Raw genomic sequence first — 23,607 nt, 5'->3', positions numbered from 1 at the left:
CCTGCCCTGGAGAAAGTTTGGATCCCTATACCAGTCTGACAATCGACAAGGTGACATTTGTTTTCCCGAAAGCAATTCTCTACTGGCGACGACGTACACCCTGTGAACAGCAAGGCTCAATAAGTGGAGCGAATACACCCAACCCTGGAGGGTCGCGAAGTCTCGCGACCAGTATTGATGTAAAAACACCCTTCTCATGTTGCATCTTGAATTATCGCGAATACGCCCCGAATGTGAAAGAGCGCTGTACTTGGTATGTTTCCACATTTATTTAACTTAAATGCGCACTTCTATGTGGATGCAGGACACGTTTTAGCCAATGCAGAGCCTGAAACCAGGTTATGCCTGAGAAATTCAATACGTTATATGAGCAGGTGCTAACCTCCCTGCTTACGGAAACATCACAGAGGGGCCTAGCAACCAGTTCACCGGCCCCTCGCACAAGCCTGGTTACCCCGTGTAGCACTTGTCAGCAGTAACCTTTCTGAAAATTACAGTAGCGCGCCGACCCCCAATATACAACCCTTACAACTGTTCCCTTCCTCCTGGTACCAATCACAAAAGGGGGGGGGTCCGTCCAGGCCCCACGTCGCCGCGCTGCTGTCCCCACTGACCGCCGCGCCACGGCACAAAAGGATGAAGCGCAGGACCTGCGCACTGCACAACAGGAGCAGGACTCGGAGGGGTAGGTGAGACGCGTTATCCCTGAGACAAGGAGGACGCGACCGCAATGATCGAAACCTGGATTGCAGCGCTGGTAAGTCCGGATCCACCATGGCGCGCTGGTGAACCGAGGGAATGGCACGCCTGGCAGGGCACTCATTTTCGTACATTTTGTCCCTTCAAGCACGGGATACCATAGGCAAAATGCATATGCCGCTAATAGGTGCATATAATATGTAGCGCGAGCGTGACCCGGAGGTATGGAACGTTTCATAGCACTAGGTTGCTGAACCCGAAGGTGTAGGAGCGCATGGCAGGGCCCCAAATAAGCAAAGCACATACCGGCCGGGAGAATGACGGACGAGAGGAAAGAGGTGCCGCTACGAGTGATTATGTGGCGCGAAATGACCCGATGGTTGTAGCGCTAAAGAGCCTTAATACATAGCGCCTACAGGTAAGGGGAAAAGAGATACGATGCCCGGAGTCGCAGAGGTGGCCATGTACCCACGGATCACGTGCACGCAAAGCACGAGCTCAGCCACTGGGCTACAGCCCTACTTAAGTGACCTGATAGCCCGGCTGCCGGGGGGGAGGGGGGGGGGGCGGGCCCCCGTCCCGGGGACGAAGCGAGGGTCCGGGAGGGCACCGCGTGCACGCCCGTACGCCCAAGATGGGCAGCATGTCCGGCGGCGCACACCCAGGCCGCCCCGCCGACAACCGCAGCTCGGCGTGACCGGTGCCAGCTTTGGGCACTACGAGTCATCCTGCTTACGGTGAAACCTAAGCCCTGGAAACAGAATGTGCGCTTCCCGAATCGGGCTCGAACCCGGACCCCAGCTCCGAAGTGATCGCCCCGCAGTAAGGCCAGCACAACCCCGCCTGTAATTACCCCGCTCGAACCCAGGAATCCCCTGGTTGCCGTGGGAGGCTCTCTGATAAACCTCCTCTCGCCACCGGGAGGGGCGACACCCGCACGGGCCCCGCATACACGGGAGGCCCCCGCCGCTCACGCCGGAATTCCGCCCGCACCCATATCTTCCCCGCCGACCCAAGCTCCCCCTCACAACAGCCCGTGGAGGAGGCAGGCCAGCGCGCGTTGTCCGTGGTCCTGCGCGCACCAAAGTTGGCCATGGTAACAGCCTGAGGGTCACATGATACCCTAAGGTATTGTAGCACTTTGCGAGCACCGTAATTACATTGCACATACATACACGGGGAATAAGGAGTAGGCAAAGAATCACAGACTGTGGACGCGACCCCGAGGCCCCTCCTCCCCAGTGCACCGCGACCCGCACAATAATTAAAACCCTACCGCCAAATTTCGGCCAGATCCGCGGGAGGAGCAGGTATCTCTGGCTCCCGCTGCCACCAGCAAGGCCTGGCCGTGATACTAGGAGCTCCGGACAGTGACCGTATGCTCTCTACTGGCGCGTTGCCCGCGACGAACCAAAGGGAATGGGAGGGCAGGGACTTTAACCGGCCAGAGGCCTAATATAGAAAGGTCACCATGCCTACCTCCCGAAACAGGCCCGATGCCGATCGAACGATGAGGCAAGCCACCAGCAACATAGTAACGCACCCAAACCGTGTGAGACCGGGTCAAGTCTCCACCACGCAGTTCCCCTGCTGCCCCCATAACGCAGGACACAGCCAGCCCTCCGCGCACGGCCCTCCCCCCCGCCCGTGGTACACCGACCACAGGGCCCCGTTTCCTGGAGCTCCCCAGGGACAGGGCCGGGGCGAGAGGAAGGTAGCCGGCTGGACTCACCAGGAGATGAAGGAGGGAGCACGACTACGCGGATCCGCGACGACCGACTCCAAAGGCAAACGAGCGGACAAGAGGGCGAGGAGGGGGCGGGGACCGAATAAGTACCCCCCCCCTTGGCTCCTCCCCGCCGGAAGCAGCTACCTGACTGGGGTCTCCCTAGGTCAAGCCCAGGGACACGACCTCCCACCCCTGTGCCTTCCTGTGGCACTAAGGCGGCCGCCCTCAAGGGGGCGGGCCGCTGCGCAACCCCCCCCCCGGGCAGCCTTACACTTCCTACCACCGCCGACAGCGGGAAAGCACGGCTTGAAAGGACATGCATACCGTGTGAGTCTATGACAGAAGGATGCTGTAAATGGTAAAGGTTATCCACCTGTAAGCATAAGTTTGCAGCCTGTGCTCCTGTACTGCACCCTTCCATCTTGCGAGCGAGAGGGTAAGAAGAGGAAAGAAATGATAATGCGTTTCATAAGAGCACACACAATTCACAGGCCGGGGGAGGTTAAATCAAATAAAATTGGGTTTGTGCCACAGTATATTGTGGATTTAAGGATTACATGCTCGCGAGTAAATAGCAGGAAGCAAGCCTACATCTGACTCAAAAGACTTTGAAAAAACAACTTGTAATATTACAGACCCACCACTAGAGAGCAGAAGTGTGCTTAGGATTGGATCCTCTGCATCCGCAAACTTGCAGTAACAGATCAGCCACACTTTCCTTACCGATGCAGACTCCTGATTTCTGGAATCCTTGGTTTCATTCGTGATCGTCTCTGATCTTTGCTACAGCTGCACACCCCTTTTTGTCTCGGGGCCTCCTGAATGGGCTTCACACTGCCTGACAAACACTGAGATATGAACGGGGAGCAAGCTGCCTTGCTACAACAGCCTCTATAGCTTTTGTGCATCATATAGATCGTGCCTTTTAAACTATAGGAACATAGGTTTGAGAGTTTGAATATATTGTAGGTGGACATACGGTGAGTCATTCTGCCTTCCTTGGGTTGGACTTGGTGAAGCTTCTCTGTGCATGAAAGTTTTACCGGGCTTCCCCCGCACACCGACGGCGGCATGACTTGTGGTTATGCTGCCCCTTAGCTCACAATGCGCCTCAGCGAAGGAGAGAAACGCAATGTGCCGGAGAGGGGAACTTCTCCAGCAACAGGTGGGGTTGGATTCGAAAACTTGGGCTTATATTTAACGAAATGTTCCTAATGAGAAAACACAGTAATAACATCAGAGCATCAAGACGACAGCCAAGGTTAAAAAACTGAACCACGCAGAAAGAGCATCGCGATTCTTAACGTGCCACAGAACCATGAGCCGGTAGAAGGGTGCTCTGTGAATTCAGGTAACATAGCACGGCATAAGGTGACCCACACATCTTATTATTCTGTGACTTTCATCTGTCATTTCGAGGTTTGGCATGGGCAAAATGCCAGGCCCGTTGTGCCTGGAGTGTTGTTTGAGGTATCCATGGGTAGACTTAGGTGACTAATGTATTAATAGCCTCAGCTGGACCATGGCGAGCCTTAGTGACAGGCTCGTGCACAGTTTCCTCGACCTTTAAATACACGCAGAGAGAGATGAAGGTCATTTCACGCTGAGGCGTGAGGACGGAAATCACGTTACAGTCTGCGCTGAGAAGCTGAACAACAGGATCTGGCCTCTGGCTCAGGGGCGGGGACATGCAGGGCTAGGGCCTGAACCTTGGACACCTCGGTAGAAGGATGCTGACTCCCGGGTACAGTCCTCTGGTTGCACAGCACACAAGGTGCACACAGGTAGACTCCCTGGGAAGTGTGAGGGAGGCAGCTCATACTGCAGCAGTGCATGCGTCGAGCAGGATCTGGCCTCTGGCTCAGGGGCGGGGACATGCAGGGCTGGGGCCTGAACCTTGGACACCTCGGTAGAAGGATGCTGACTCCCGGGTACAGTCCTCTGGTTGCACAGCACACAAGGTGCACTCAGGTAGACTCCCTGGGAAGTGTGAGGGAGGCAGCTCATACTGCAGCAGTGCATGCGTCGAGCAGGATCTGGCCTCTGGCTCAGGGGCGGGGACATGCAGGGCTGGGGCCTGAACCTTGGACACCTCGGTAGAAGGATGCTGACTCCCGGGTACAGTCCTCTGGTTGCACAGCACACAAGGTGCACACAGGTAGACTCCCTGGGAAGTGTGAGGGAGGCAGCTCATACTGCAGCAGTGCATGCGTCGAGCAGGATCTGGCCTCTGGCTCAGGGGCGGGGACATGCAGGGCTGGGGCCTGAACCTTGGACACCTTGGTAGAAGGATGCTCACTCCCGGGTACAGTCCTCTGGTTGCACAGCACACAAGGTGCACTCAGGTAGACTCCCTGGGAAGTGTGAGGGAGGCAGCTCATACTGCAGCAGTGCATGCGTCGAGCAGGATCTGGCCTCTGGCTCAGGGGCGGGGACATGCAGGGCTGGGGCCTGAACCTTGGACACCTCGGTAGAAGGATGCTGACTCCCGGGTACAGTCCTCTGGTTCCACAGCACACAAGGTGCACACAGGTAGACTCCCTGGGAAGTGTGAGGGAGGCAGCTCATACTGCAGCAGTGCATGCGTCGAGCAGGATCTGGCCTCTGGCTCAGGGGCGGGGACATGCAGGGCTGGGGCCTGAACCTTGGACACCTCGGTAGAAGGATGCTGACTCCCGGGTACAGTCCTCTGGTTGCACAGCACACAAGGTGCACACAGGTAGACTCCCTGGAAAGTGTGAGGGAGGCAGCTCATACTGCAGCAGTGCATGCGTCGAGCAGGATCTGGCCTCTGGCTCAGGGGCGGGGACATGCAGGGCTGGGGCCTGAACCTTGGACACCTCGGTAGAAGGATGCTGACTCCCGGGTACAGTCCTCTGGTTGCATAGCACACAAGGTGCACACAGGTAGACTCCCTGGGAAGTGTGAGGGAGGCAGCTCATACTACAGCAGTGCATGCGTCGAGCAGGATCTGGCCTCTGGCTCAGGGGCAGGGACATGCAGGGCTGGGGCCTGAACCTTGGACACCTCGGTAGAAGGATGCTCACTCCCGGGTACAGTCCTCTGGTTGCACAGCACACAAGGTGCACTCAGGTAGACTCCCTGGGAAGTGTGAGGGAGGCACCTCATACTGCAGCAGTGCATGCATTGAGCAGGATCTGGCCTCTGGCTCAGGGGCGGGGACATGCAGGGCTAGGGCCTGAACCTTGGACACCTCGGTAGAAGGATGCTCACTCCCGGGTACAGTCCTCTGGTTGCACAGCACACAAGGTGCACTCGGGTAGACTCCCTGGGAAGTGTGAGGGAGGCAGCTCATACTGTAGCAGTGCATGCGTCGAGCAGGATCTGGCCTCTGGCTCAGGGGCGGGGACATGCAGGGCTGGGGCCTGAACCTTGGACACCTTGGTAGAAGGATGCTCACTCCCGGGTACAGTCCTCTGGTTGCACAGCACACAAGGTGCACTCAGGTAGACTCCCTGGGAAGTGTGAGGGAGGCAGCTCATACTGCAGCAGTGCATGCGTCGAGCAGGATCTGGCCTCTGGCTCAGGGGCGGGGACATGCAGGGCTGGGGCCTGAACCTTGGACACCTCGGTAGAAGGATGCTGACTCCCGGGTACAGTCCTCTGGTTGCACAGCACACAAGGTGCACACAGGTAGACTCCCTGGGAAGTGTGAGGGAGGCAGCTCATACTGCAGCAGTGCATGCGTCGAGCAGGATCTGGCCTCTGGCTCAGGGGCGGGGACATGCAGGGCTGGGGCCTGAACCTTGGACACCTCGGTAGAAGGATGCTGACTCCCGGGTACAGTCCTCTGGTTGCACAGCACACAAGGTGCACACAGGTAGACTCCCTGGGAAGTGTGAGGGAGGCAGCTCATACTGTAGCAGTGCATGCGTCGAGCAGGATCTGACCTCTGGCTCGGGAGCAGTGACATGCAGGGCTGAGGCCTAAACCTTGGACACCTCGGTTGAAGGATGCTGACTCCTGGGTACAGTGCTCTGGTTACACAGCACACAACATGCACACAGGTAGACTCCCTGGGAAGTGTGAGGGAGACAGTTCACACTGCAGCAGTGCATGCGTCGAGCAGGATCTGACCTCTGGCTCGGGAGCAGTGACATGCAGGGCTGAGGCCTAAACCTTGGACACCTCGGTTGAAGGATGCTGACTCCCGGGTACAGTGCTCTGGTTACACAGCAAACAACATGCACTCAGGTAGACTCACTGGGAAGTGTGAGGGAGACCGCTCATACTGTAGCAGTGCATGCGTCGAGCAGGATCTGGCCTCTGGCTCAGGGGCAGGGACATGCAGGGCTGGGGCCTGAACCTTGGACACCTTGGTAGAAGGATGCTCACTCCCGGGTACAGTCCTCTGGTTGCACAGCACACAAGGTGCACTCAGGTAGACTCCCTGAGAAGTGTGAGGGAGGCAGCTCATACTGCAGCAGTGCATGCGTCGAGCAGGATCTGACCTCTGGCTCGGGAGCGGTGACATGCAGGGCTGGGGCCTGAACCTTGGACACCTCGGTTGAAGGATGCTGACTCCTGGGTACAGTGCTCTGGTTGCACAGCACACAAGGTGCACACAGGTAGACTCCCTGGGAAGTGTGAGGGAGGCAGCTCATACTGCAGCAGTGCATGCGTCGAGCAGGATCTGGCCTCTGGCTCAGGGGCGGGGACATGCAGGGCTGGGGCCTGAACCTTGGACACCTTGGTAGAAGGATGCTGACTCCCGGGTACAGTCCTCTGGTTGCACAGCACACAAGGTGCACTCAGGTAGACTCCCTGGGAAGTGTGAGGGAGGCAGCTCATACTGCAGCAGTGCATGCGTCGAGCAGGATCTGACCTCTGGCTCGGGAGCAGTGACATGCAGGGCTGAGGCCTAAACCTTGGACACCTCGGTTGAAGGATGCTGACTCCTGGGTACAGTGCTCTGGTTACACAGCACACAACATGCACACAGGTAGACTCCCTGGGAAGTGTGAGGGAGACAGTTCACACTGCAGCAGTGCATGCGTCGAGCAGGATCTGGCCTCTGGCTCAGGGGCGGGGACATGCAGGGCTGGGGCCTGAACCTTGGACACCTTTGTAGAAGGATGCTCACTCCCGGGTACAGTCCTCTGGTTGCACAGCACACAAGGTGCACACAGGTAGACTCCCTGGGAAGTGTGAGGGAGGCAGCTCATACTGCAGCAGTGCATGCGTCGAGCAGGATCTGACCTCTGGCTCAGGGGCGGGGACATGCAGGGCTGGGGCCTGAACCTTGGACACCTCGGTAGAAGGATGCTGACTCCTAGGTACAGTCCTCTGGTTGCACAGCACACAAGGTGCACTCAGGTAGACTCCCTGGGAAGTGTGAGGGAGGCAGCTCATACTGCAGCAGTGCATGCGTCGAGCAGGATCTGACCTCTGGCTCGGGAGCAGTGACATGCAGGGCTGAGGCCTAAACCTTGGACACCTCGGTTGAAGGATGCTGACTCCTGGGTACAGTGCTCTGGTTACACAGCACACAACATGCACACAGGTAGACTCCCTGGGAAGTGTGAGGGAGACCGCTCATACTGTAGCAGTGCATGCGTCGAGCAGGATCTGGCCTCTGGCTCAGGGGCGGGGACATGCAGGGTTGGGGCCTGAACCTTGGACACCTCGGTTGAAGGATGCTGACTCCCGGGTACAGTGCTCTGGTTACACAGCAAACAACATGCACTCAGGTAGACTCCCTGGGAAGTGTGAGGGAGACCGCTCATACTGTAGCAGTGCATGCATTGAGCAGGATCTGGCCTCTGGCTCAGGGGCGGGGACATGCAGGGCTGGGGCCTGAACCTTGGACACCTCGGTTAAAGGATGCTGACCCCCGGGTACAGTGCTCTGGTTACACAGCACACAAGGTGCACTCAGGTAGACTCCCTGGGAAGTGTGAGGGAGACAGTTCACACTGCAGCAGTGCATGCGTCGAGCAGGATCTGACCTCTGGCTCGGGAGCAGTGACATGCAGGGCTGAGGCCTAAACTTTGGACACCTCGGTTGAAGGATGCTGACTCCTGGGTACAGTGCTCTGGTTACACAGCAAACAACATGCACTCAGGTAGACTCCCTGGGAAGTGTGAGGGAGACCGCTCATACTGTAGCAGTGCATGCGTCGAGCAGGATCTGGCCTCTGGCTCAGGGGCGGGGACATGCAGGGCTGGGGCCTGAACCTTGGACACCTCGGTTGAAGGATGCTGACTCCCGGGTACAGTGCTCTGGTTACACAGCAAACAACATGCACTCAGGTAGACTCCCTGGGAAGTGTGAGGGAGACCGCTCATACTGTAGCAGTGCATGCGTCGAGCAGGATCTGGCCTCTGGCTCAGGGGCAGGGACATGCAGGGCTGGGGCCTGAACCTTGGACACCTTGGTAGAAGGATGCTCACTCCCGGGTACAGTCCTCTGGTTGCACAGCACACAAGGTGCACTCAGGTAGACTCCCTGGGAAGTGTGAGGGAGACCGCTCATACTGTAGCAGTGCATGCATTGAGCAAGGATAGAGAGAACATGTCAAAGGTACATTGCATCTGGACAGCACTGGGCAGTCAGAGCTGGACAGTTTCAGGGCACTCTGCTGCACCGCAGCAGTAGGCAGTGAGAGAATGTCATGGTGCATGCACACTAACACCCTCGGAGTTCCTGGTGTTCATCCTACTGTGCCGAGTGCGGCCGTGCTCCGGGTAATGATTAATCCCAAAGCATCAGCTTTTGATGCTCACATCGATGGAAACTGTAAGAATGGAGGTTCCAGCTCACGAATGCCTGCTCTGAAGGAGGCTGAAAATAAAGGGTAAAGGCGGCACATCACTACAGGAGCCTGAGCGTCACAGCATGTCTCTTCCGTGTAACTGTATCTTTGTGTAACCATGTCAGCCGGTGTGTGTGGCTGGCACTTACACGGCAGTGCAGATTGTCTCGCTTGCTCAACTGCAGTGTGCATGTGTCTCTGAAACTTCCCAGAAATTGTTTTGACAAATGGCTGTTGGAAAGTGGATTATTCGTAGGGGCAAATGTATATCTGGCACTGGCAAAAAGGCCACTACCACAGCCTAGGGCTCAAAATAAGTCTTAGAAAATTATTCCCATGCTCAACACTTGGTTGCTTGGCTGTGAGCACGCAGGCTTAACTTCAAAGACAGGTATGTAAAGCATTTAAAAACACCAATTCAGTAAATAATTAAGACACAAAACACAATAAAAATCCAACACCAATTTATAAAAATAGTAAATATTTTTATCTTGAAATAATGACACCAATATGAAAAAAAATAATCGAAAGTAGGGAACTGGAGATATGAATTTTGAAAGATTTGGCACCATATAGCACATAGAAACCTATAGCGCCTATTGGGACATCTGGTTGCATTAGACTGGGTCAAAGTCAAAGTTTCAGGCCGACCATGATGGAGCCATGCGATGCTGCCCCTCGCGGTTGGTCAAAGTTTTTACCTTCTGACTTAAAAGCATACCTGGAGCTTTTCCTCCCAGGGTCCCTCGAAGCTCTCAGCCAGTCTGGATTCGGTGAGGGTTCGTCCGCTTGCCTTGCGATGAGCTCCAGGTAAAACTTATGGTAGTCAAACCTCTGGAGCTTTCCAGCGGGACAAACCAGCAATCCAGATCGGCTTGCGATTGATGGTGTGTGCCTTGGCTCTCGGGGTTGATCCTGGTCACTTTTTTATCTTTTTGACCTGGAAACTTTTAGGGAGATTTTTCTTGCGGGGTCCCTCGAAGCTCTTCACTAGGCCGGATTCGGTGAGGGTTTGCTGGCTTCAGTTTCTACTTACTCTCGGTCAAACTCTGGAAGTCAGACCTCCCAAGCTTTTCAGTGGGACAAACCTGGACGGCAGGCCGGCTCGCATTTGAGGGTCACCGGCTTGGCTGCCCAGGTCGAGTCGGTCCACTTATGGAGCTTTTTTGTCCGAAGTTGCTCCAAACTTCCAGAACTTCATCCTGAATTTCCAAAAAGGTCCCAAAGTGTCCAGAACTTACTCCAAGGGTCAAGAAGCTCCAAGATGGTCCTTGAAAGTTTGGAACTTTAGTTCCCACAATCCACTTGTACAAAACCCTTACAAATCCACTGGTAGTACTCCAGGCTGAGGATTCTTGGTGGTGATGTTCCCGGTGGGCTCTGTTAACCTGTAGCTGCAGGGAATCCATTCCTTAGTCCTTTTAAAGCAAGGTAGTTCACAGGGCTGTACTTCTGGATGGTGCAGAAGGTGCAATCTTAAGAGCGCAGGGCCTGGTTGATGCACATCAACCTCCTCAACGTGAACCCTTCTTGCTCTCCTAGGTTTCAAGCAGCAGATCGGAGTGGCTCTGCTCCGCTCAGATACTTATTCCAAGTTTTCTGGGTCAAGCAGGACGGCATTCCTGTCCAATGAGGTGCAGGGCAACACCCCAGGGTATGACCACATCCTCCAAAGTGTAGCACTATTTACTCCCAGAGTGCACCATTTCCCCCTAATTCATCATGGCTGATTTTCCAGCAGGGAGAGAAGAGCTGGTTAAACACACCTCTAGGATGGCTAATCTCCATAGTCTTCCCCCCCGCTTCTACTCATTCATTTCTTAAGCCTAACATCTGGCTGGGTTCAAAGAGGAGAAGTGTAAAAGAAACTGGTGTCTTCTATCTGTCTCCTCCTTCCATTGAAGTATATTGTTTATGACCCCTTTCCCTGCTCTGGCATTTCTGTGTAGCAGAACCCTGCCTTCCCAGAAGAGATGGCAAACCCCAGTTAAACATTATGCCGAGGGTTTTGTAGACATTATGAGTTCTGATGTATACCACAAAATTGGATGGCTGAAATCATTAAAGACATCCCTTATCGAGCTTGGTATGTGCCCACTTTGGGAAGATCCTACGAGAGCAATCTTCCCTTCCAAAAGTATCTTAAAGAGTGCTTACTGGGAGATGGTTGCCTCCCGACATTGGAGAAGCTCTAGTGCTGGTTCAATGTCTGGTGAATTTTTGGAGGCAAAAATGTATCCCTGTTTAGAATCGTACTGGGACACTATTACCAGGCCTGGAGATAGGAAGCTCCTCTTCCAACTTCGAGCAGGTGCACTCCCCCTTAAATCTCTGACAGCTAAGTGGAATGGTGGATCCTGTGACACCTGCCCTGTTTGTGGTATTACTAAAGAAACCATCGGCCATTTTTTATTCTCTTGTACACCCTATGCGGTACCAAGGCGGATTTGGTTGTCCCCAATGTGCAAACATTTTGGGACAGATAGCAGTACTGTGGCCCTGCGTATTATATGCACCAGCACTTTGACATGGGTGTCAGTAGCCACCGCAAAGTACTTAGGTTGGGCGTGGTCAATTAGAAGGAGATTGCTAGGCACTTAACTACTCTCCTAACTATTGCAGAGACTGCTAGCTATTTGACTATTCTCTGTTATGTTTTATCTTCGTGTTCTTATCAGCCATTTTATAACTATTTTAACTCACGCTTTTTAATCATCTTTTTCTTATCAATACAAGTAGAACAGTACACGCACATAGGATTAATAATCTTAGTTAAAAATTCTCTTCTTCTTGAAGTGTGCTTTGCAATTGATGCCAATGATTGAAGTTTTATCTTGTTTTAAAATGTATGTATTTGTATTTGTTTTATTGTATTTTGTTTTTGCTTTTATGAATGAAATTCGAATAAAGCATACTCTGACTGACTGGGCTAACCCCAGGGACTCTTTATCACCTAATCAAAGGAGCCTGGCTAATCCATTTAACCCTGACCAATCAGGACAGACAACTGGAAAATTGAATTTTGGATTACAGACAAGAAAGTCTTATAACTTCTTGTCTGTACATTTTAGGAGAAATTCAACAATACCATATTGTTGGATTTATCAATACCATTTTGGAAGTCCTTGAATGCTATTTTTATAATTCTCCTAGCGGGATTTATTAGTTAATAACTTCTTGCCATGTTAACCTACGTGGCAGGGGATTTGCAATAGAAAAAGGTACTTGGGTCATTTTTCCAACACTAGGGCTTATAAAAACACCTTTTATAAGAACTCTGCTTATATTTGCAGGACCTCCCTTTACCCCTGAAACACCTAGTGGAGACTTTACAGGTATTGAATATGTACAAATATTACAGAGCCTCCCTCCACAGTGCTCCTAGCATAAAGTTGATTTTGTGAAGCACTTTATCACAATGTGGGGAGTGAAATGTACAATTTCACTTAACCCAGGGCATATAAAACTAATTTTTATAAGGGTCCTCCTTATAAATACCCGACCCCCCACCCTTGGGACATCTAGGGGAGACCCTCAGGGTACCTAATAAGCCCAAACAATGTAGGTTATCCATTTTTTAATGCCAAAAACAGCAAAGTCGAGTTTAAGTACAATTTGCATGGCCTCAGGCTTTCGCAGTACACATGTGCAAGTGAAGAAAGGGCTGCTGGACTCTAACTGTCATGTCCTATTATATACTAGGGACTTAAAGGTAGTTTCAATCCCCCTGCCCTATTATGTACTAGGGCCTTAAAGGGGAGGTCATGCCAATAACAGGGGTACCCTAACCCATAGTGTATCCTAGTGTACGTAGGTGTTTTCACTGTATTCTAAGTGTCTTTTTCAGCATAGCACTGGCCCTGGGTCTGGTTAGGCAGAGCCCAGGGTCAGGCAGTTACCACCAGTATAAGTATAAGTCAGCAAAAAGTTGGTGGCACAGGATGACTTGGCAACAATGGCACATCCTCGGCCTCTGATGCACCACCAGGGTGCCAATGAACAACAAGGACTTGGCAATGCCTGTGCGTGTCAGCAGTGGGGGGGGGGGCGGCACTGCTCACGCAGAAAACTGACGTCTGGGCCTACTGCAACAATGTGCAAGTAGTGTCCAGAACAAAATGCAGCTGGTCCCTGCTGGGGTACTCTGTAGCAACAGGCAGTGCCACTATATATTGCTGTGGGGCACGCAGGGAGCTAGTGTGGTGCAGGATCATTTTAAACTGCATGCAACAAGTATGGAAACCGAAGGTTCAAGCATACGCGGAATCAGTTCATGCACTCAACAGTGATACTGATGCAGCACAATAGTACATTACAGCATGCCTGCACTGGACAGTGAGAGCAAGGCAATGCATAGCACACTGCATATAAGCCAATGTCAGTGTACATGTACTCTGCATTTACTGGGCAGGAAGCAATGCAGTGCTGGCACACTATGCAGTGTAAGGCACAGAAAACCAAGCTGTGCCAGCCTACGCTGCAAGAGTGTATTGAGCTGGGAATACAAACCACAGAACTGCATATAGTAGTTTGTAAGAGTGAGGCAGTGCAAATACACTGCAGCAGTGGGCAGTTAGAAAAGCAGTTAGTGCCAGGGCATGCACTGGGCAGCGCTAGCGACAGTGAAGTGATGATGATGCCAGCATGCTCTTAGTTCAAGCTGTGCATAAGCAAGTGTGACTTTGATGCTTCCCTCTTTCATTGGTTGAAGAGCCGTGAATGTCCTCAGAAATTGTCCTTTACTCATTCTATTTGACTCCTGCTTCTGTTTGTTGCCGACTGGCTCCAGAGTTCAGTGCTGCTTGTAAAATCCTGCTGCATATGAAACACATCCTTAAAGGGGCTTCTTGTTAAACTCACCACTGCAGGTTTGTGCTTTCTTTGAAGGATCCCACCAGAAGCTAAACTTGTAGCGGGGGTGGGGGTAACCACCCCCCTTCAGGCCCATGGTTTATCACGTAGCCTGATTCCTTTTGTTGGTTCATCGCTGTGGTGGCTCAGTGTCTCTCAAGTCTAGTTAATGGATTCATTTAGGGTGTTTCACATCCCAACACTTTCTTTGCCATTGCATTGTTGCTGGTTCTGATCTGCTGTGTCATTCAATGGAGTATTTGTGTTGACCGATCCTGCTCATCTGCATTATCTGTCCACAAGTTCCTGGCAAACCCCAAACATCTAGCATAGGGGAGCAAAATTGATCGCCCGACAACTGGCCAATGATGGGAATTTGGGGCTTAGCTCCATTTCCTCTAACATCCTTTCTCAAAAGCAGGAAAACCTGTGAGATGCCCTAATTGTGTGTAGTATATAAGAAATTTTTTTACCTATGCCTCTGGTGACTTCAACACTTATTCGTATGAAGTAAGATAAACGAAAATTAATACGTTTATCCAAGCAATGATTTATGCCTTTTATTTATTTTATTTTTTAAATTAATATCTTTGATCACAAAAAGAACACATAAACTACACGAAATACCACATTAATATTTACACAATGAAAGTGAACAACGTGAAAAATGTGTTTTGACATACAATTATAAATAAACTCATAATAGTCAAACATTGAAACTTTATCTGCTCGAAACGCGTCGGCAGATAAAGGAATTCAACTCCTTGGTTAAATATTACAAGGCAGACAAAGGAATCTAACTTCTTGGTTAAATATCACAAATATACTCTCTTGTATCCCTGATATATAGGGGATTTGATTGATTCCAAATATAAGGGTGTTAGTTGTCCAATCTATCAATTTGTTTGACAACTTTGCATTTCGTATTGTTTACATAATGATTGTTTTTTGTGACATTGCATTTGATGGTTTCAATGTTTGACTATTATGAGTTTATTTATAATTGTATGTCAAAACACATTTTTCACGTTGTTCACTTTCATTGTGTAAATATTAATGTGGTATTTCGTGTAGTTTATTATGTGTTCTTTTTGTGATCAAAGATATTAATTTAAAAAATAAAATAAATAAAAGGCATAAATCATTGCTTGGATAAACGTATTAATTTTCGTTTATCTTACTTCATACGAATAAGTGTTGAAGTCACCAGAGGCATAGGTAAAAAAAATTCTTATATAGTATAACTAGCCCTACCTACCCTCTAATCCTTTGGGCTAAACCCCTCCTTTTTTGACACTAATTGTGTGTAGGTCACAATCTCAGGTGTACAGGAAGACAACAGGACTATATTGATCCAAGAATGAGAAATGACTGACAGAACTGAGGAGGAGGTGGTCTTTAAGTTATGATGTGCCTGAGGAGAAAATTGATACCCTGTTATAATGTCCGCTGCACCTCCTGTGACACATAGAACCCTACACACGCACGCACAAACACGTGCAAACACGCAGAGTCACAGAGAAGAACAGAGTTGAGCTTCACACAAAGGTTTTATTGCATGAATCTGTTATGGATTCACAATTAAACACACTGTTGCCATCCGGTGGTTAGGTCGGGAATAGCAAGTTGTTTTTCTCAATAAAATTAAACCGGGGATTTGATGCGTGGACTTTGTTTTGTTAGGAGACACTGCCATGATGTTGACGGTAAACCCATAATGCTCCACGCTTCAGCTTAAACTTCTGATTGTTTTTGGCTGTCGCTGTCTTCATTCTGAACCAGGAGAACTAGAAACATTGTCACAGACACCAACAATTACAGATTATTCCATCATATAATGATGGCTACATAACGAAAGCACAACTCAAGAATGACTCCAGTTTTAGTTAATGTCATGTTTCATTTTCAAATTAGCGCTCTTCACGGTGCGTAATCAAACATTTATTTGATGGACAAACATTTGGATCCATGTCAGGCGGTTCCAGGTAATTTTGAATTCGGAAATTCGCCGGTCCTATGCAGCTCTTCCAGAGAGTTCGGCAGCTGAAATCTGCAGATAAAGAATCGGAAAGAAACGAGGAGTAACCAGGGGAACCGTGTGTGGAAACACCATTTCACAGATAATTCCCAATGTCTCGGGAACAGCAAGTTTCAATCATAATGGTAGTCTATACACCTAGGAGTATTCCGTGAGTGCTGCCGCGCCTGGCATTGGTGACTCCTGGGAGGGGTGGGGGTGTTACAGTTTCCGGCCAAACTGAGATTTAGGAAGAAGCCTCGCGATGTTGGCTCATTTTGCAGCTATAAGCCGAAGGCTTTGAAGGCTGGCAGGGAGAAACACTGCGCCAGTCACACTACAGCACGAAGTCAAGAACCCGAATCTAAACTCCTACAAGAGGGAAATGGAAGAGGACAGTGAATGAGAGCAGAGGGGTGTCCATCAGAGGAGAATTTCAGTCGGTGGGGGCCCAGAAAAGAGGATTCCCCGAAGCCAGCAGCACAGTTTCAAAGAACTTAAAAGCCATCCACAAGATAAGAAGGCACAAAGACCCTTGAAGGAACTTTAAAGGCCTCCAACATCTGCAGAGCAAAGGTCCAGAGGTGCAGCTTTAAAGCCACTGGCTTAGAAATGCCCAACAATGTCAGTATGTGTGCCCCAGTAATAGGCAGTAATCGTGCGCTCCTAAAGGGAAGTTCATGATGACATGGGCAGGGGCAGTTCGATACCAAGACTTAAAATACAGATGTGCATAGCCTTTCAGGATCAGTATCAGCCATCAGCGTGGCGAAAATGACGCAGCAGCTGGAAAAGCTTATTCTGGGTGGAAACATAAAGGGGGACATGTCCAGTATATTGCGCAAGAAGTGGGTTTCTCAGAGAGCCAGAAAACATATCTCAGGATGAGTAGCAGATGCAAGAGGAGCTGGGGTGTGTATTGGAGGACTACAGGGTTGTTGCTCTATGCGGAAGAAACAGTCGCTTTGCTAGGGTACACCCCACCAGAGACGAATCCCACTCATGCCCTCAGCACCCTGGCTTGGCACGGAGTCTTGACTTTCCATGCTGGGATCGCACAGGTGCTGAAATGACAATCTGTGGCTAAAGCTTTCAAGTTTACTGCCCAAGAGCTAAAGTTTTGCTTATGCCATTAGATGGCCAGGCATAATTCTGCAAACAAGGACCGATGCAGAAGAAAAAATGAAAAGGTTACCTTTGCACTTCAATTTTGACGGTATTTCCCTAAGCCCTGGAGAATCAGCGCCCAAAGATTGTCCTTTGAGGAGGGAAGTCCAACATTACGCAGGACAGCAAGATGGAAGTCCCAGAATCTTCAAAGATTTTCATACAGAACATGTATCAGGGCCTTAGGACAGAGTGGTAAGGAAAGAGACCCTAACACAACTAAACCAATGACCACAAAAATGGACTTTACGTCATCCTCTGACCACAACACCTGAGTTAGGGAAAGCTGAGATTCTCCCTCACTAGAGAGGAGAACCATTACGCTGGACCTGAATTTTCCTCTGTGAATTATTCATGGGCATTACGCATACAAGGGGGGGCATCTCTTGGCAGAGGAATAAACAGCATGTGTGTACTTCAAAGGCCCTCACACAGATCACAGAGTTCTTTCATTGAAATCATGGCTTTTTCGGACTAAGAGGAGCTTCTGGCTTTGGAAAAAATACCATTTGGCACAGATGCCCCTATTGCATAGGCCCTTGCCATCAACCTGTACCCTGGTTCTGCCCTCCATTTCTCACATACCCAGAACTGCTCAATCGCCTTTCCAGGATTTGGTATGCGTGCCCCTGACTGGCTTGGGCAATCTTTTATCGTCTCGCCTCACGAATATCTCGAGCAGAGGGCAGCTGCCCCTTTGGTCTTCCTGCCCCTCCTGTTTTCGACTCCAGTATTCCAAGTCACTGCACCCCTTTTCTTGCCTTACTTGCACACCCAGGGTGGTATGCACCCCTCCTTCTACGGCCGTTGCACAGGCAAGCACAGACAGCCTCCTTGACTCTATTCTGCCTCACTCCCCATCACCCGGTGGGTTCCTCCTCGACCTTCCAAGGCTGGCTGCTGCTCTTTTACTGGTAACTGTGCCGGCCAGATGGACGCTAATGATGAGGGCTCCCTACGGCACCGCTATTCCCAGGCTGCCCTCCATGCACTGCATTTACAGGGATGTCTCAGAACAGACACCTCTTTCCATCGGGAGCTGCTCCCAGGATTGGTGATTGAGGAGCAGTGTTTTCAGGCACGTTCGCCTGTCACTTGCTGCAGGCCGCACGTTTTTTAAAATGAAGAACCGAGTTCCCGAGACGCTGCATAGAAATTTCATTTCCTCTTATTTCAGTCTCTGAAAACATTAATTTCCTGTAAAGTGCCAAAACTTTTCACTTTCTGGTATCAGTCTCAATCTGGTACAGACCAGTGGTTAACCCTCCCGAGTCCTGCAGGCAATTCTCAGCCTTGACTCTTTGCAGCGAAAATTCGCATCTCGGTTGGCATACCACAGCATGCCTGAATTTGAGGATCCCTCAAAGTCTCCACAGTCTGCTTGTCAGTTAGTATTCAGGGTCCCTGAGAGCCCCAACTATGCATCAGTATTCTGGAGTCCCTAATCAGTCAGCCTTTTGAGGCCACTCAATAATCCAGCTGTGCCAGTGTGCCAGTCTGATCACTGGAGAGTCTTACTCTCCACAAGTCAATCAAACGTTATTGTTTTAAGTTAATAAAAAACATCACAATATTGCCATGTATGCAAAACATAGATGCACATAATATCTTGCTGAAATGTGGTAAATAGTTACTGGTGGTTTTATAAAATTATAAACACAACTTTGTCTAACTCTTCCTAAATGATCGCTAAAATGTAAACCATCAAGCCGCGTGTTAATTATTGTATGGTAACGCAGCTGATGGTAAATCAGTAAATCATCAAGCGGTCATAATATGCCTGGGTCACGACCATAAAATCGACACCCGTCGTAAAATATTGTAACATTACTCTGTAAAATAGTGATAAATTTAATCAATTTCCTGTTAGACCAAGTGTCAGGTGGGTTAAATGCAGTACCATGAATAACATCTAGACCACTAAAAGGCGTGTTCATCTATGAAGTGCTGTGGTGCTGAAGAACCTATAGATCATATAAGCTTGGATTAATTTGAGTACCCCAGTTAAACATTGTTTCCAGTAATAGGATGTTTCATTTGAATAATGTTTCATATAAAACCAGGAATTTCATCAATTTGCTGTTAATCTGAGGGTCACATGAATTACGGTCTTTTATTATGGGCATCCAACAGGTTCTGATGCCCCTGTATTTAAAAATGTTTTTCAGTGGTCATATGCAAAGCACGCGGATGATGTCTCGCCGCGTAGCCTGCATGACTTTGGGCTGTTAAGTTTCCATAATAGTTGATCGGCCAAGGATGGTAGAGCACCATATGGGATAGCCATCAGCTTTCTCTTTAGATACACCGAGCATGTTGTGTTTACATATGCTGCCGTCTTAGGGTTGCTGTACGACTGAATTACCATTCAGGCATGCGTGCGACTGGTCAGTTTATGTTTGTCATTGATGAGTGAATGAGTTTTTGCAGCTTTGTTTATTGCATAGCAGAAAGCAGGGTGAGGTCACTGCAATTTCCAAAGGACTATTGTGTTTGTTTCTTCCAGCTGTAACCACAGGTGAACAAGGGTCCTTTTCCAATGACTCCCATAAGGCATTAATAGCAGACTCCTTTGGTGTGACCATATTTCGTAGCATGTTTTGATGGTGGTATAATTTCTCTCAATAGTTTGTTGCATAATTCCAAATTCCAAGCGGACTTGTGCTAGTGAAGCATTCTGCTGAAGACAAAAAACGTGCTTGTAGTGTGTGTTTGCATTTTGTCTCCACGAGTCACAGTTATCCTGGCGGAGAGAATGCTAGTATGGCTAACTCCTCAGGTGACCGTTCTTAGGGGGTATAGAGAACCCTAGTTATCACTATGAAGGCCTCAATTCTGTGAACACAGCACTGGGCGTGCATGGAATGCACAGGTTGTGCTAGCTGAAGTCTGTTGTCACTGTCTATGAAACGTCTTGCCGTTCTTAGTTTTATGTTGTTTATTTTTGTGAACAGAATTTGTACTTTTGCAGGTGTCTGTCAGAGATGCACTGACAATCTCCCTGCTCTGAATATGGCTTGGAGAAAAGAACCCCTCCCCCGCTGTACGGAGTATGACTGTTGGCCAATGAATTGTCAGCTGGGGTTGGATGAAGATGCAATAACCTTGGCTATGACTGGCTCCTTTACCTTTTATTGATCCCCGTAAGCTGAGTGACAGCGAATGTGAGGGCTACCCGAGTCCTATTCCATAGCCCCTTTCCCAACCCTGTGGATGGCTGTGGTTTTTCTACGAATGCTCCATGCATTTTTTTTGTCTTTGTAATATACTGGTTTGTCCTTGACTGTGCTCATTGTCAGTTTTTGGTTACACTTTGAATTTTTTGCCTTACACAGTGTCCTGTTTCCCTGCTGTTTGATCTGTGTTGCTTAGCATTTCCATGGCTTTGTTGTGCAAACCGAGGGGATGTAGGGTACACAATGTACTGTGCCACTGTTACAAGTTTTACTGCCCAGCACGACTGCTCGTGCCAGCCCTGCACATAGACAATCTTGCAGGTTTGCAGCGTGTCTCCATGTTGAGCGTTGATAGCTTTGTATATATATCTCTGTTGTCGTATTCCAGCCGTGGCCTTTGACACTTCTGCTCTCTCCCCCTGCAGCTCCCTAACATGTTCGGAGACCTTCGCTCCACCCTGATAGCGCTGATGATTGGCTCGTACGCCTCCTCCGCAGTTACCTTTCCCGGAATTAAGGTGAGCAATGCGCCTGCACTTTGAACGCGTGCTCAGCACCACGCTTGGCAGTGACGCCGGGGCAGGCGCATGCTCGGGAACTACTTGTGCCATCTCTGGCAGAACACCTGTTATCAGATGTCCCGTAGCAGCATCGAGTGGGCGGGCACAGCCGCTGACCGCGCACCGGCCACACTGGCACACATTGCATCACTGTAGTAATCTGACACACTCAATACACCTGAACCATAAAAGACACATGCTCCGGAGGGTCACACTTGCAGACGTGGCGCCACACTCATAGGCAGAGTGCCCCACTGTCAAACTCTCACACAGGGTCACACCTGTGCCTATATGCATCGGTCATGATGACAGGCAGTTTACACTCACAGGTATAGCGTAACCCTCCGCAGCAGAGGGCAGCACGCTTGGTGGTAATTCACGACTCGGGCGGAGATTCCGCCCCAGGTGCAGAGACTCCGCTCTGGTAACTTTCCTACACGTAAGTGCTTCTGTGACTCGGGCCCTCAGTCTCTGGCAGCGTTAATCTTGCACACACGGGTTGCAATGGTTTAGCCTCCCTTTGCATTTCTCTTAGAATCCTAATGATGGGAGGTGAGCTTGATCCAGGGACCCTGCCCCCAAACTGTCCCCACCACCAGGGCAATATTTGACAGCACAGCAGACCTGTTCCTCCATTGCGTTTAAATTGAGTTTCTACAGTGTGGACTCACTCGCGACTAGCAGGCAGGATCGAGGCGTAAACCCCGCTTAGTTTACAGTGATGCAGGAGGAGAAATTAAGAATTTAAAAATACTAGAAACAGTTAATTTAGCAAAACACCACATAAAGTCCTATGTCCGAGGGAGCATGCCTCTTTCAGTTCCTTTAAGGGCGAAGAGTTCTCGTGACTAGAGATGGCCTGGGTATGACTATGCCCGGATCCTCCTTTGGCTCCTCCGTATCCCACTGGAAGCTCAAGTCCAGCTAACAAATGCCGCCTTTGGCTGCACAGTGCTCCTTGTTAGGTGCGCCCTTACTACTCCTCTCGTTCAGCAACTAGGAGTGGAGAGGCGTGGCAAGAATATATCGAGTAACTCGCTGTTGCAGGAAATCTTTCAGGATCAACAAACGCTATGATTCAGTAATGAGGTGAGGCACTTTATTTGGCCACGCTGTGTGGTAATCATTGGAGGCAAGAGGCTTGAGTCATCTAGAAATACCACATACAACGTGGAGGCTCCCCCGTGCCTTGGCCTGTCAGGGAATAGAGGGCACACATGTATTATAGACACCCCGGGCAGGTGTGGATGAGTGATAGTGGGCAGCAGTCAGCAAGTGGACAACTTCTACCTCCCGAGGGCTGGGGACGGAGGCGCCCCAGGGTATCTCAGGCAGTCGGATGGCTTCTTGGATCCAGATCAGTGGTGGAAGTGTGCCATGACTTGCCAAATTCATTAAAATGCCTCAGCCATGTCTCAGTAGTCGCAGTTACCCATAGGCGAGAATTCCAGTAAATAAAGAATAGAGATTCAGACAAAACATTCAAGTGTTCCCAAATATAACGGGTCTGAAGGTCTATGTCACGTTGCCATGCTTGCAGACAGTGTGAACGTCACCTACACGATGCCACACTCTCGTTCCACATCTGCAGGCTCTGTCACTTGCAGATTCAAGGATACCATTGAAGGTTGAACTTCTGAATGTTTACTTTGCTACAATGGTGTAGTGCAGGACAAACTCGTGCAGTCTTCCTACTCTCATACCTGCTTACTCACACATTTACACACCTGGACAGCTCACAGAAACTCTTGTGTACTCTGGGGACTGCCTCTTGCTACTCAGGCACGTTTGCGCAGGCAGGGACCAGCTGCTTCCTGTTCACTCAAGTGCATCCTCTGGTCTTCTCCGTGTACCTCTCCTGGACGTCATTGTGGTCGCGGACTGTCTCCTAGCTTCTAGGGTGGCTTATCTTCACCACTGTAGGGTCTGTCTATGGCTCTGTCTAGCTATCAACTCTCTCACTTCATTATGACATCACTCACTCTGTCCTGCCCTCCATTGTGACTTCTCTGTCACTTCCTTTGCAGGTAATCTATGACCTGGGAGCCCCATTCATCACCATCCTTATCGTCTGGGCGGCCTGTGCTGGCCTTGTCTTCTTTAACTGCTTTTTCAACTGGCCCCTGGAGCCTTTCCCCGGCCCGGAGGACATGGACTATACGTAAGTGAATCCTTCTGAGCACTGCACTATGGAACACTCAGAAACCGGGCGCCAGTTGATAGCTAGTGGCTGGATCCTTAGAAGAGAACTGCTCGTAAGAGCGCTACATGATCCCCAATTATATTTCTACCAACTAGAAACAGGAAGCTGCCATCTCTGATCAAACACTGGGCCCTAAATATGAGTGTTATCTGCCCCAACTGGTTTTGCAATACTCAAAAGTCAGGGAAGCTACCTGTACTCTTGCCAAACTCAGCAAAGTTACCTTTTTCTCTTTGATAAAGCGCTCTGCAAGAGTGCATGTGCTTCGCTATTCCTGCCGGCTCACCCTCTGTTGTCTGTCTGCTTCCCTATCCCTGCCTGTCCACCTTCCGTTGTCTGTGTCATCCCCGCCCATCCACCCCCATGGACCATGTGCCTGCTCACCTCTGCCCGTCCACCTTCCGTTGTCCGTGTGCCTCCCCCTCCTCTG

The 23,607-nt window shown here is 50.2% G+C and overlaps 1 protein-coding gene across 1 annotated transcript in view; it reads left to right on the top strand.

Moving 5' to 3' along the window:
* The window catches only part of SLC43A2 (solute carrier family 43 member 2), an 86,024-nt gene that overhangs the window by 25,084 nt on the left and 37,333 nt on the right, over window positions 1-23,607 (top strand). Inside the window, exons 6-7 of the mRNA XM_085649057.1 lie at window positions 20,840-20,932; window positions 23,002-23,135. Of these exons, the coding sequence (XP_085505183.1) occupies window positions 20,840-20,932; window positions 23,002-23,135 (227 nt within the window). The remainder of the gene's footprint in view (window positions 1-20,839; window positions 20,933-23,001; window positions 23,136-23,607) is intronic.

This window comes from Triturus cristatus, chromosome 3_2 (assembly GCF_964204655.1).
Source record: "Triturus cristatus chromosome 3_2, aTriCri1.1, whole genome shotgun sequence".
In the NCBI taxonomy this organism is placed as follows: Eukaryota; Metazoa; Chordata; class Amphibia; order Caudata; family Salamandridae; genus Triturus; species Triturus cristatus.
This window is presented reverse-complemented; position numbering and strand designations above follow the sequence as displayed.